Consider the following 13646-nt stretch of genomic DNA (forward strand, 5'->3'; position numbering starts at 1 on the left):
AGTACCGTCCCGATTATGTCAAGAAAAATGGCATTCAGTCATGTTTTCATTAAGTGAAATGATAAACTAATGATAAACATTGTGACGAAAACAGATGCTACGCTGCTCTATGAATGACACGTGAGATAAGCCTGATGAGTTCAATATCAATTTGATGCCTTCATTAAAATGTGGTGTGCCCTGTTCACGGCAGTCCCTGGAGGTCACGTGTGGGCTGCAGTGACGATGGAGAACAACTAACGCTGGTCTCTCCCTCACACAGACAGCGTGGAAGATGATTTTGAGTTATCCACTGTGTGCCATCGCCCAGAAAGCATGGACAAGCTGCAGGAGCAGACTAAGTTCACCAAGAAGGAGCTGCAAGTCCTCTACAGGGGCTTCAAAAACGTAGGTCTGGCTGGAAATCCGGCTCTAGATAGATCAGTATGGGAATCAAGAGCAGAGTTGGTCTGGTGAGAGCCGAAGTTGCCATGTCAACGATTGTATATTCTGTGCTAAATGGGACTTCTCAATTCACGTCTGTATCCCAGGAGTGTCCGTGCGGCGTGGTGAATGAGGAGAACTTTAAGACCATCTACTCCCAGTTCTTCCCTCAGGGAGGTGAGTTGTCAGTTCCTACCACTAAACCTGAGGGAATCCACATGTGTCCATTGTACTTTGATTTACGCCAGTCTTCTTTCCTTTGATACATTAAGGGTAGAAGTGTAAATAGCCTAATATATTTGATTTTGTAGCGGTGTAGCTTTTCATCATTACACTGGAATTAACATAATTAACTCATTAGAAATGTGCTCTGCTGAACTATAGTACATGCACTGCAAAAAGGCAAGGCGATTTGTCATTCCGTGATATTTAGCTTGAACCGTTCACCTCCAGTTGTATTTGAAAATATTTTTTTATATCTAGGCTATATTTATCCCGCTGCTAATACCAGCTCTTCCAAGACTTTGCTTCATGTTTTGAGGGCACACGGGTTATGATGAGTCTCTACCTTTGCAGATTCAAGTATGTATGCACATTTCCTGTTTGAAGCCTTTGACACCAACAAGAACGGCTCGGTTAGTTTTGAGGTGAGCTCTGTTCTTCTGTCCGTTTTCTGGGAGGGATTAAAGCAAATGTGTGCTCCAGTGAAATTGCCCCACCACAGCAGTAGCCACACAAATAACAGTATGTGTTTCCCCCCCCTAACACCTGCCCACAGAGATTAGTGCTGTGATAAAGATTTTACTTAATTTACTGTCTCTGGATGTGAGTAATACCAAAACAATACAGTAAATTGTTCCCTTGCTGTCTCAGGATTTTGTATTCGGCCTATCTATCATCCTGAGAGGGACCGTTAATGACCGGCTAAACTGGGCGTTCAACCTCTATGACCTGAACAAGGATGGCTGCATCACCAAAGAGGTAACTCACACACAACCTCTTACTGTGTGTGTGGAAATTGTCTGCCGGGATATTGATCACTGAATATATCAACTTTTATTTTGAAATTTAGAACTCTGCTCCAGTATGTCAAACATAACCTGTGACATATATGGGCGCCTACAACTATGATATACAACAAAAAGACAACAAATGTCATAATATATTATAATAATAACTTGCACATACACTCTGTACTTCCGAAAAGGTGGCTACAGTCCAGCTCCTTAATTTCTATTTTGCCTTCATAATACTTACTTACTTTTGACCTTTGCTTTGCAGGAGATGTTGGACATCATGAGGTCCATCTATGACATGATGGGGAAGTACACATACCCCACAATGCAGGACGATGCCCCAAGAGAACATGTAGAAAGCTTCTTCCAGGTTAAACTCTTTCTTCTCTCTGTTACCCCCTCATGTTATGATTGCTTAAAATTACAGAAATGCAGTGATATTTATATGATTATATAAAAGAATGCTAAAAGTCTCTGGGCTATTTTTTCTTTCAGAAAATGGACCGTAATAAAGACGGGGTGGTCACCATAGAGGAGTTCATCGAGTCTTGTAAAAAGGTGGGCCGGTAAAAACTGACATCCAGTTTTCCAGGGAATCATTTGTGTAAGTCATGAGGAGACATGTCTCCTTCTTAACATCTCTTCCTCTCTGTCCAGGATGAGAACATCATGCAGTCCATGCAGCTGTTTGAAAATGTCATCTAAGAATCTGGACCAGTTAGGACGCTGGCACCAGGGAGGGGATTGTGTGTGTGTGTGTGTGTGTGTGTGTGTGTGTGTGTGTGTGTGTGTGTGTGTGTGTGTGTGTGTGTGTGTGTGTGTGTGTGTGTGTGTGTGTGTGTGTGTGTGTGTGTGTGTGTGTGTGTGTGTGTGTGTCTACGTGTGTGCGTGTGTGTGTGTCTACGTGTGACCAGGATTGAAGAGTTTGTGAATGTGTGTGTCTGTGCGGCCGGTATCTGACTTGCAAGCAGTTGTGTCTCTCTCGTGAGAGCTGTGGGTCCGGAAGGCACGGAGGAGCCCACCCTCGCTTCCTGGACCCCCAGTGGCATTTCTCGAAGCAACAATGGAGTTTCCGCAACTCCTTCCTCATCATGCAGAACTTTAGTTTTACCCCCAGAGACACACAAAGAAAGATGGCAAGCGGCTGGCTCACAGGCACTTGCACACCCAAATCCCCCACCTGTTTAATCGTTTTATTTTATTTTATTTATTACTATTATTGATGGAGCAACTATTGCGGTCTGTAATGGCTGAACTCTGTAGGGAAGCAGTTCCCCCCCCACCCCCAAACCTTGACCTTCGTACACTTTTCCCCCTTCCCCTGTGATGGCTGAGATTTGGATTTGTGGATCGGATCGTGCTTCTGTGCATGTGGGTAACATTTCCCTGTAACTGCCAGACTGCTCACGCACCGGCCATGAAAATGAATCTACCGCCATCTAGTGGATGAGCGAGAGCGAGAAAGACACTTTCTGATGGAACAACTGACCAATGGGAAATCAGCGCGATCCAGTTTTACAGAGGAAGGTTCAAACATTTTGTTTTCCATATCGCATGATGATGTCACTAATATCCAATTATGTATTTACAGAGATACTCCAAAGTCTGCTCGTCTGTCTGCTGTTCCTAGTCATTCACAGGTGCCTCACCCTTTGTGTATGTGCGTGTGCATGTGTTACTGAAAGAGATGTCATCCATCTTACCTATCTAAGACACTAATGGACCAACCCCCTCCTCTATCCATGGGATTCTGGTAGAATAATCCCCAGCCTTCCAAACTATTACAGTTCTAGCCGTAGGCGTCTATTGACTGTTGTACATTTTCTAGCCTTCCCAGTGGTGTGATATTAGACGGTACAACGTGGGGATTGCACTTTAGTTGACGAAATCCCAGCTTCTCTCGACGCGGGACTGGCATACCACAGCCGTACTAGTCTTATCAATATACACCCATGGGGAATTTATTAGATTGCAGATTGTATTTGTGAACTTTCGTAATCGGAAAATGTCATGTGGTTGTAGCAGGTTCTACCACTTCCCCCCAAAAAAGGAAAGAAAAATAATACATGAAAACCCTTGTTGCATAAAATTAGATTAATTCACTTTAGAAAGAGACATAGTATGTGGGAGTGTATTAGTGAGTGAGAGATCGAGAGATGCTTTAATAAGTTGTTTTCTTTATGTCCACCCTCCCATTCCCTCCCTCTCTCTGTAACACCAAAGAGAAGATTTCAGAGGTATATTGAGACATATAGCCCACCCATGGGTGAAGAGAGAGGGAGATGCTGTGTAGTGAGAAGGGCAAGGGGCAATCAGAGATAAAAGGATGTGGTTGGGTAAACCGACGACGTGGCTTTCCTGAAGAGTAATCTTATATTGTGAACCCACATGTTAGGCTCTTATGAATTCATATTTTTGGGAGAATTTGTAACCATTTATTAATATTTTCACTCACGAATACCAGAGGCACTCAAGGTGTCCTTCAATAGGCTGCAGTGTCTTTGAATTACAGAGGTTAACATGAAATAGCAATAATTCCCTTGACCACTTTATCAGCACCTTTTCAACCTCCAACTTCTCATTCTTCTCAGAGCACAGTAGTATAAAGGTGCACTAAGGCCCTGATAAAAAATATGCACTTTTAAAGCTGCTTTAATTTATTTTTATTTTTTTAATTTCTAGAGGGGGGAAAGGGGGTTTGGCTCTGATTGTTCCTTGCCAAGTCTTTAACTTCCATTCCTGGCCACAGGTCAAAACCTGTCTATACCCGCATGTACTGTGTCTAGATCAATGAAAATCTACTAACCTGTTGTACTAACTGTCTAGTTAGCTAGCATCAGCTGGTTGCATTACGTATTTAAAAATGTGTATATTTTGTACAGAGACAATAAAAAAAATCACAGTTACTATGCAAAAATGGACTGGAGTTTGAATTTGAAGGACTTTGCATAATTGTCTTTATTAAAATAAGACATCTTTACAGGTGTAAATATACAGTACAAAGCAATAATCAAGATTCCACATATTTTTAAACTTCCAACATATTTAACAATCCATCATCAGTGACAGCGTTAAATGGGTTCATAATTTAAATATACACAATTGTACATAATCTCAAAAGCCACATCCAATACATCTAACAGGCAGTGTATGAGCAGACACAAGGCAACAGGTGAGTAAGAAATCAGTGACAGGATTTTAATTCAAACGTGTGTGTATATGAACAAAAACAGTAATTCAGTCTACTTTACTGCAAACCAAATATGTACCCTTAACTGGAAATCATGTTGCTGTGTAATTAAAGCTGGACAGAAACTGAAAACAAAAATTGCTTGTTTTTGCTTTTGCATCTCTTTGTGTAATTCCTTGCAAAACAAAACACCTCACATCATGTTTACATCTTCCAATGACAAATTGTGTGACAGCTGAAATAATTCACTGCGCCCATGTGAGGACTACTTTGCAGCACCGCCAGACAGATGCTTCAGCATATGCATAAAAGTCAAGTGTTAAATGAAAATCACTTCTGTTTTGTTATCAAATGCCTTGTTCACAGTTTCACACTGACTCTTGGAAGATTTAGCTGGGGCTAGTGGGGGTTGGATTTGTCAAAAACAAAAAAACATAAAAAGGAGCAGGCATTTACTTCGGCATTTTGCGGAGCTCTGCCAAAACCCAAATGGCAAGCGAGAGAAGAGCCACAGAGCCAGACTGGTGAGTCGCTGCCAGTGGAGTGGGGACATACAGTAGCAGGGTGCTGATACCGAGGGCAACCTGAAGAATGCAATAACATTTGAGTTTAATTATAGTGAAGAGTAATACACTGAGTTTACGACGGAGTTTATATCTGGCTGCCAGCCTACCTGTGCATAAGCCATTGCCGCAAGGAGGTTGATGGCGACCTTTGCCCTCCTGGGCAGCACCATCCTCCTTGAGAACAGATAGAGGCCTGTAATTGCAGTCAAAGAAGAGATCGCCTGGAGAAACAGAAGGAAAGAAAAACAAGAGAGAAGACTTTCAACAACTGCTGCCTCTCAGTTCACTGAACGGGAAAGGTGAAGGTACAGAGGATGTTCAATATAAATTGAAAGTTCACATTTATTATTTCTTTTAGGAAATTATGACGCACCAAAATTCTGTGGTCAAACTGCACAGTTGTGGGATTTTCAAATAAGTTCTTGAGGGTGGGAGAAAAGGCCAGCAGATCATCAGGGATCCATCGTTCTCCCATCTTAGGGAAGGAGTTATACACCAGCCCGGCATCCAAACCCGCAACAAAAGCACCTGCAACGAAGCATTTCAGACTCAGTTAAATACAGATCTATCTCTGGCTAAGGAAATGCAGTTTCATGTTGATGTCTATGATACTGCACTGAAAAAACATCAAACGGTACCTGAAAGAGCGGTGAGGAAGACAAGTCCACCAGTGCCCTTTGCGAACCTCCTGAGCTGCATGAGACGTCTGGTTTGGGCCATCTAAAAACAGATGCCAAGAACAGGCATGAAAAAAATAAATAGTCTGAGACCATATACCCAGGATGGGAAAGTGGTCTCAAACTTTTGGACCCCACTGCACATGTATACTGTATGAATACTGAAGAAAAATCTTTTTGTGAATATGTTATCCCATATCGGTGGGGCTCTTGTTAGAACTGTATTTCTTGCAGGCACAGACTAACAACAGACATTTGACGTATGAGCAAGAGACAGCGTCTGTACCTTGTGAGGAGGCAGCAGCAGAGTGAGCCCTGTCCAGAGACTGGCGCAGTAGAGTAGCAAGGCAGAACCGAGGTGAGCACTCAGCCGATACTGGCTGACCCGCGGGATGTCGTAAGACTCCGGCTTTTCCTCCAGACCGCTTTTTACCATGTACCACCCTAGAAGGCCCTGGGAGGAGACACACAATGACACAGTCCTTCATGCGTTTGTTTTCTTTTGTATTTCATTTCACATGATCTAATTTACCTGCTCTAGAAAAACCCAAGACTAACAGCGAGGTAGGGATGACCACTCTCCCGTCACCACTTCTGTACTGAGTGTTACCTGGAAGAAGACAAATCCGCAGAGCCCCAGCACTTTTCCCTTCATGGAGCGAGTGAAGTATCCTTTCCTCCAGAAGTACATAGTGGGGAGGATGTATGCAAGTCCGACCAGTCTGCCCCACATGCGATGACCCCACTCCATGTAGAAGATAAACTTAAACTCTGGCAAAGTCATTCCATGGTTCAATCTGGGGAAACGGATAAATCAGCATTAACTTAAAGACCTAACCGATATTTATATATATCGTTTTTTTTGTATATACAAATACATTGTTTTACATGAAATTTAAATATAAAACATGTAGTAAATGTAGCTGTGAATCATTAGTCTGTGATCAAAAAGACAATTTCTAAATGATAGCAGGTTACAAACTAGTAGTGGTCGGGCGCCGTCAAACCTGTTCCGTGTAATGTCTTGATATCGATGGGGGTCTTACATTTTGAATTCAGGAAACTGTTGGTACTTGGAAAACTCAGCCTCCCACTCTGCTTGAGTCTGAGGTGGCTTCATCTCTCTCACCAGATGCCAGTCAACCATGGAAAGCCCAGATTCTGTTAGCCTGGTTCAAACAAAGGCACACGTACAGTTAGTAGTACCAATCAAATAAACAAATTAAGGGCTATTATATAATCAGGCATATCACTTTTAAGTCACTCTTACCTGGTGACACCGCCCAAGACCACGGCCCCGACCACCAGCCCGCTGCAGCCTAGTAACCAGCGACCTAGTATGCGATTTGTTGCTGCACTTGGGACAGAAGCTGCCGCCTGGACAGAGGAGACCCCCGCTTCTGTCGCAATGGTACTCTGACCTCTCTTCACGAGCCACTGTCGTAGCTGTGGACTGCGCTGTTTTTTTATGTATATAAAAGGAGAGAGAAGATTTTGAATAACTCACCAATGACGTAACTGTCGCTACAATGGTCACATGTAGTCTACATAACTGTGGTCAAAAATATGTGTACACACTTTTTTGGTTTGGGCTGCGTACCTAATTTCCAATTGAGGGGAAAATCTTAAAGCTACAACATAGAATGATATTTTAGATCCGGGTATTGTTCCAACTGTGTGGCAAACGTTGGGGATGACCATCATCTGTTTCAGCAGCCCTGCACGGACCCCCGAAAATCCCGTATCTTGATTTCCCAGTTCTCGCAGCACCGGGAGGATGGTGCGGTCACGTACTGGTTCAGTGATACGTGACGTTGGATGCCTTCACTGACTTAACTCGAGGCAGTTGGCCAGTGAGTTTGCTTTTGACAAATGCCTGACACACATTTCTTACTTTTACAGTAGCGTCTGACCTTTTTTCGTGCTCATCCAGCTAGCAGGCTAACACGGGCAGCTAGCCGCATACTCACATTGCCGTGTTGGAAGCCCTTGCTGGCGCTTCTGCAGCCGCAGTACATCGCGGTCCGCACTGAAGAGAGCAACATCTTTTTGAGTCCCGCCGGCGCCGAGCTGCTCCTGTCGTGCTGCTGAAGAGGGATGCGGCTTCGGGGTTAGCTGCAAACGGCTGTTACCGTGGACGTGTTGTCACAGTTACACAAGCGTGTTTCCTAACAGCTCAATTTTGACCTCCTGACGTCATAACAGTGCGACGAGCAAATCGATATTAGGTTTCTTCGTTATTACCATAGATTTACCGATTATTCAACGGAGAACATGACACCAAGAGAAATGATAAATAACAAAACATATATGATTTATTCTTTTTATAATTTTTGGGGGGAGGGACGGGAAGGGGAGGTCCAGGTGGTTGCTGCACGTTTTGACTTTTTGCGTGTCTCGCACGGGCGGCTACACTACTCCCTTTGGCCCATTGCAACGCAGTAAAGTGAAGCACCGCCCACCCGCCAAACCCCGCGTTTAAAAACGCGACAACCTGGTCGTTGGCTGAAGTGGTCGTGGCGTCCGTCGACCGAACCAAACAAGTGGTGACTCCACTCCGCCTCCGACCGACTGAAAGCTCGTTAGCTTAGGCATTGCGGAAGTGTTCTCCAATAAGTCTGGTTCGTTGTGTCCTCGTCTCTCCCTCTGTCCAGACTAGTCAGCATGGCAGACAGCTTCCTGATGGAGGTGTGTGTGGACTCCGTGGAGTCTGCTGTCAATGCAGAACGAGGAGGTCGGTGGCACTGTTGTGCTTCTTCCATCAAACTCACAAGGACCTAGTTGCTAACGGGGGAATACAGACAGTTATACGTGAAGTAAAGGGGCGGAAGCTGACCATCCATCTGACTGAGTTTGAGTTGCTGTTTTATCTATCTATCTCTCTATCTCTATCTAACCATCTTTCTATATATCTATCCATCAATTAATCTATATATATATATATATATATATATCTTAACGCCTGCCTGTCCTCAGTACTGAGTGCCAAATGGGCGTGTGGAGATCATTTCATTTCTCAAAGGTCATGTGTAGGTGTTTGCCTCTCTGCACAGGCGCAGGTCGACTCGAGCTGTGCACTAGTCTCCTGGAGGGAGGCCTCACTCCCAGTCTAGGTGAGCGCTGATCATTCGTGTGCAGATGTTCACACACCGCAAGCCAAAAATCTCCCTGAGCATCTGCTCAAAGCGTCACACACGTGCCACTGTGTTCATGTGTCGCCACAGGTCTGCTGCAGGTCGTGAAGCGGTATGTGAAAATTCCAGTCTATGTGATGATAAGGCCTCGCGGAGGGGACTTCTTGTACTCCGATCAGGATGTGGAGGTGATGAGGAGGGACGTAGAGCTGATGAAGAGCCACGGGGCCGACGGACTCGTGCTGGGAGCCTTGACAGAGGATGGACGGGTGGATGCAGAGCTCTGCATGGAGTTACTGGGTATTGTCAGTCTGTGTATTTAAGCAAATGTGCATGGGCTCACAAGGCGCTGAACAAATACAACAGACCGTGGTAAAGAAAACATTCAAAACACAACAGAAAAATGTCCTGTAATCAGGATGCAATGGTCTTTCTTCAAATCTTGCCCTCCAAGAAAAGCCTTTTTAATACATTGCCTTCACACAACAAAAACAAAGGAATCCTCCTTATTGTTATTTTTATTCTCGTGGCAATTAAATATACAATGACAGCATTGAATTTAGGTGTTCAGCTCTGGGTGAAATATAAATGATATAAGTTGGTTTGCAAGAAGGAACACTAAATTCAATTTAGGCATTAATATTATTTTGCTTTTACTGTAACATGTTGAAATGATTGCAGTGAAAAAGGGTGTTCTTTTATAAGTTACCCCACGTTAGTTGCCAGGGGTAAGGTAAACAAGAACATTTGCCTTCTTTATAAGGAACTTATAATGTGTTATTTGTCCAAATCGCAAAATCCAGGCTTAGAAGAGGTCTTAATTTTCATCCTTGCTGGAAATTAAGCTAATAAAAAGTTTTACTTAAAGTTAAACTTTATGAGTCTTTTAGAGCGACTTTGTGTCGGCAGTTACTGACAATACACACTATAGTATAAAGTTTCAGGCTTAGAATATTTTCTATTTATTTCTCTGATTATAACTGTTTTCTTTCCAGCTGCTGCTCGTCCATTGCCTGTCACCTTCCACAGAGGTAACAATTTCCTCTTTAAACCAAAAGCTTCCAGCAAATAGACCTGAAAAGAATATATAACAAAGCGTCACTGGAATAAAGCCCTTTTGAGTTCTTTAACTCTAAACAGTAAGTTCAGGTATGGTGCCTAAAAGGAGTAGAAATAGATTATCTTATATTGAGTCTCAGCACATGTAGATAGACTACAGATTACTATAAAACTCAATTCACACATTGTCAATATAATTAAAATGACAAGTTATTATAAATCCTGTCCTATTAATACAGTTTGATTTGTTTTTAGTAAATGCCCAAGAAGAGGGAATCAGATTATTTAGTATGAATACATTTGAAAAATAAATGTTTGATCAATTAAACCACAATGAAAGGTAAATATTTAAGAACCAACGGCAACATGATTCAGTATATCCTTCATTAGTGAGATCCCATTCTTCACAATTTTCAAATATTTAATATGTCCACCTTAAATTTTTGATGACAGATTCAACTGTCCTGGGCATGGATGAGACCAGTCGTACACAAATCTGTGGAGAGATGCTGTGACATTCCTCACAAATGATTATCTTCTGCTTCCACTTGCAAACACTCTACATCTGACCAAAGAATGTGCTGCGAATATTCATCAGGCCTCTTTTCTTGTTCTTTGGCAAAGGTAGTCTGGTAGTTTACATCTTGCCTTGTCTGATCATTCACTGAGACACCAATCTCCACAGATAATACATGTGTCAAGTGAGAGGCACGCACCCTCCTGTGTTTCAGGGCAGGTTTGCATGAACAGTGAATTGAGCGTGGCATCATTTTACGAGGACTGTCATCATTCATACGGCTCTTCTGTGCCTCCTAATCGCTGCCGCAACTTATCCTCTCTCGTCTTTTCAAGTCTCTCAATCAGGTTTCTTAATGCAGTAATTGGAAATCACAGTTGTCAGTGTAATCATGTTTGTTGTAGTGGCCACAGGTAATAAACTGACTTTTGTTGCATAGAGGTTGTTATTTTCAGTGTGGTCTATTCAACCTAATGTTTTTAAAAAAAGTATACAATAGATCAAATACCTTACACTTTAAATGAACAATCATGAAATCACAGTATAATTTAGAAACATTTTTACTGATATTGCACAGGGTTGTACTCAGTTATGTTGTGTACTGTAATATTGATCCTGTTGCAGCTTTTGACGTGGCTCATGACCCGGCGGTTGCTCTGGAGACTCTGGTATCATTGGGGTTCGAACGTGTGTTGACAAGTGGCTGTGACAGCTCCGCTTTGGAAGGACTCCCCGTCATTAAACGGATCATTGATCAAGTATGTATAAACCAGACAGTATGTGTGCAAACATATGGAAGTGGCATGGCTACTGAACTGAGCTTTTCGGTCACTGTGGGTCAGCATTTAATGTATCTCCCTATTTTTCTTACGTAATAATCTCCACTCAACAGGCTAAAGGGAGAATTATCATAATGCCAGGTTAGTGCTTTTTTTTTTTTCAATAGTATGTCGTTTACATGTGTATTTCTATTTGTTTTCATTTCTTTCTTTATTCCTTTTTGTAACAGGAGGGGGTATCACAGAGAGGAATTTGCAGAGGATTTTAGAGGGATCGGGGGCACAAGAGCTTCACTGCTCAGCCCGCTCCAGTAGGGACTCTGCCATGAAGTTCAGGTACGTTAGAATTCAGCCTGAAGTCATTTAAAAACTGCAAGATTTCTGGCAACAATAAAAAACTGCAAGTTCATTTTTTTATATTGCTATCTGAGATATGATGTCTTCATGTGCAGGAACACCTGTGTGACGATGGGAGCTGCTTTCTCAGCACCTGAGTATGGCCTGAAGGTGGCAGATGTGAGCAAAGTCCGCACTTTAAATGCAATAGCCAGAAATACCTTGTGAGTGGGCACTGCACAATCATGTCAGACAACAAAACAACGTACCTCATAATTTCGGAATTGCCATGGAGTGCTTTTTTTAAAAAGAATCACTGATGAAACCGTCCTTGTAAATATAGAGCTCAGGGATATGTGCCCTCAGAGAATGTGTCATGAAATACACAGTCGACCATCATGCATTGTAATTTTAATTAAAAACGAAAGAGAAGCACTCATCAGTGCAGCAGCTGTTTTCAGTTGTGTGTTTCACATTTGCAATATAATTGACCTATTTTTAATTTATATTCACTGTGGAAGATAATGCAAAGCTGTGACCTCCTATACTTTATTTTTTACAAGGGCGGAAACATAATGACTTGACTCTGGGTTTTTTTTGCTCAGAATGTAATAAAAGCTAGAAGATTTCAACAGTTGAGTGCACTTTGTTCGTATTGCTGTTGTGTCCTGCATTCAAAACGGCGCTCCCACTAAATAAATAAAACAAATACTACTAATTATACTACTTCATTTTAACGAGCTGCCACATCTGTATTTATGTGGTGTTTGAGTAATGAAAGGCAAATTGTTATCTGGATGTTCAAGAATGCTTTAGATTATCAAATGGTTAATTTAACTCTAACGAGTGTCTACATTGTGTAGTGTCACGGTAAGAAGTGAATTCACAAGCAGCAATCTGGTGAGTGTCAATGAACCTGTGATGACATTGAGCGAAGGAGCTGACCCACTGAAAGTCAAAGCAGAACATGGCAGAGAAGTATATAATTCCTATATACTTATATCCTTGTACAGGATATATATATTATTATATATAATATATATATATAATACTATTTCTGTTCTGTTACTGTTCTTATTTCTGACAACAGTTCCCCTTGCCTAGCTACTTTTTTCTGTCCACTAAAAAAAACAATCTCCACACATTTGGGGATAGAGCTTTCTCCAGGGCTGCTCCAAGGCTGTGGAACTCCCTCCCCCAAGAGATCCGTGAAATCCGACTCCCTCACAACCTTTCAGTCATGCCTTGAAACCCACGTTTTCTCCTCTGCATATCCCTAGCCCCCCCCCCCCACACACACACACACATTATATACATATATATATATATTCATTTATTAAAATTCAATGGTAGGCGCTCTGATCCTTTTCAAAGCATTCACAATAATCAGAATACAGGGGGCACCGCATGGTGCTTTGGGCTCCATGTATATACACTTATCTTACACAATTCCATATTGATTGCTAAATGTGGTAAACGGTATATATATATTATGTAATTTTTCTCTCTCTCATCATGCTCGCCTTTGCTTCTCGTGTCACATGGCTGTCCTTGGGGCTGCGCACATAATGAGTCAGCCAGTTTGCGACCATTTGTTGTTATGAAACATGTAATGATTAACCATTCACACAATCAAGGGGAATCTGTCTTTCGATTATCATCGTGACCTATGACTTTAAGTTTGTGGAAAGCGCCCACGTTAGTCTGTACTCAATTTGGCTTTCCGACTTTAAGTTCTTGTATAGCCTACGGCTTGTTTGTGGAGTCAAGCCCTCCCCAGGAGCAGAATACCAAACGGAAAGACAGGGAGGACGATGAGTCAACACCCTCCCTTTTCCCAAAATTAGCAATTATTTGACAACCAACCCTTCTGCTTGTTTCTTTTGAAAAATAATAACATTCATTTGGGGGTTTTAATCGCGGCAACCCCATTGGAATGTATTCTTGCC

The 13646-nt window shown here is 42.3% G+C and overlaps 3 protein-coding genes across 7 annotated transcripts in view; 2 read left to right on the forward strand and 1 right to left on the reverse strand.

Moving 5' to 3' along the window:
- LOC118284242 (Kv channel-interacting protein 2) overlaps positions 1-4356 on the forward strand; it is an 82105-nt gene extending 77749 nt beyond the window's left edge. For all 4 annotated transcript variants that reach the window (XM_035606993.2, XM_035606998.2, XM_035606996.2 and 1 more), the window contains 7 exons: positions 263-387; positions 531-600; positions 1000-1070; positions 1297-1404; positions 1705-1809; positions 1935-1997; positions 2097-4356. In XM_035606993.2, the coding sequence (XP_035462886.1) occupies positions 263-387; positions 531-600; positions 1000-1070; positions 1297-1404; positions 1705-1809; positions 1935-1997; positions 2097-2144 (590 nt within the window). In that variant the 3' untranslated portion in view covers positions 2145-4356. The remainder of the gene's footprint in view (positions 1-262; positions 388-530; positions 601-999; positions 1071-1296; positions 1405-1704; positions 1810-1934; positions 1998-2096) is intronic.
- A 16-nt stretch (positions 4357-4372) lies between these two features.
- LOC118284240 (cytochrome c oxidase assembly protein COX15 homolog) lies at positions 4373-8145 on the reverse strand. The gene is made up of 9 exons (XM_035606989.2): positions 7843-8145; positions 7143-7330; positions 6919-7041; positions 6483-6669; positions 6159-6326; positions 5834-5915; positions 5569-5723; positions 5303-5416; positions 4373-5213 (listed from the first exon to the last, which is right to left on the reverse strand). The coding sequence occupies exons 1-9, from the start codon at positions 7915-7917 to the stop codon at positions 5082-5084; spliced, it is 1224 nt and encodes a 407-aa protein (XP_035462882.1). The 5' UTR covers positions 7918-8145; the 3' UTR covers positions 4373-5081.
- A 215-nt stretch (positions 8146-8360) lies between these two features.
- On the forward strand, positions 8361-12329 carry cutc (cutC copper transporter homolog (E. coli)). Of its 2 annotated transcripts, XM_035606999.2 has the most exons (8): positions 8367-8606; positions 8926-8985; positions 9097-9306; positions 10002-10037; positions 11207-11340; positions 11475-11502; positions 11592-11697; positions 11814-12329. In XM_035606999.2, exons 1-8 carry the CDS (start codon positions 8537-8539, stop codon positions 11923-11925), a joined length of 756 nt encoding a protein of 251 aa, XP_035462892.1. In that variant the 5' UTR covers positions 8367-8536; the 3' UTR covers positions 11926-12329. The 2 variants fall into 2 exon arrangements, with proteins under 2 accessions (XP_035462893.1, XP_035462892.1); XM_035607000.2 differs by lacking the exon at positions 10002-10037 and having other exon boundaries at positions 8361-8606.
- Positions 12330-13646: the final 1317 nt, after the last annotated feature.

This window comes from Scophthalmus maximus, chromosome 10, assembly GCF_022379125.1.
Source record: "Scophthalmus maximus strain ysfricsl-2021 chromosome 10, ASM2237912v1, whole genome shotgun sequence".
Taxonomy (NCBI): Eukaryota; Metazoa; Chordata; class Actinopteri; order Pleuronectiformes; family Scophthalmidae; genus Scophthalmus; species Scophthalmus maximus.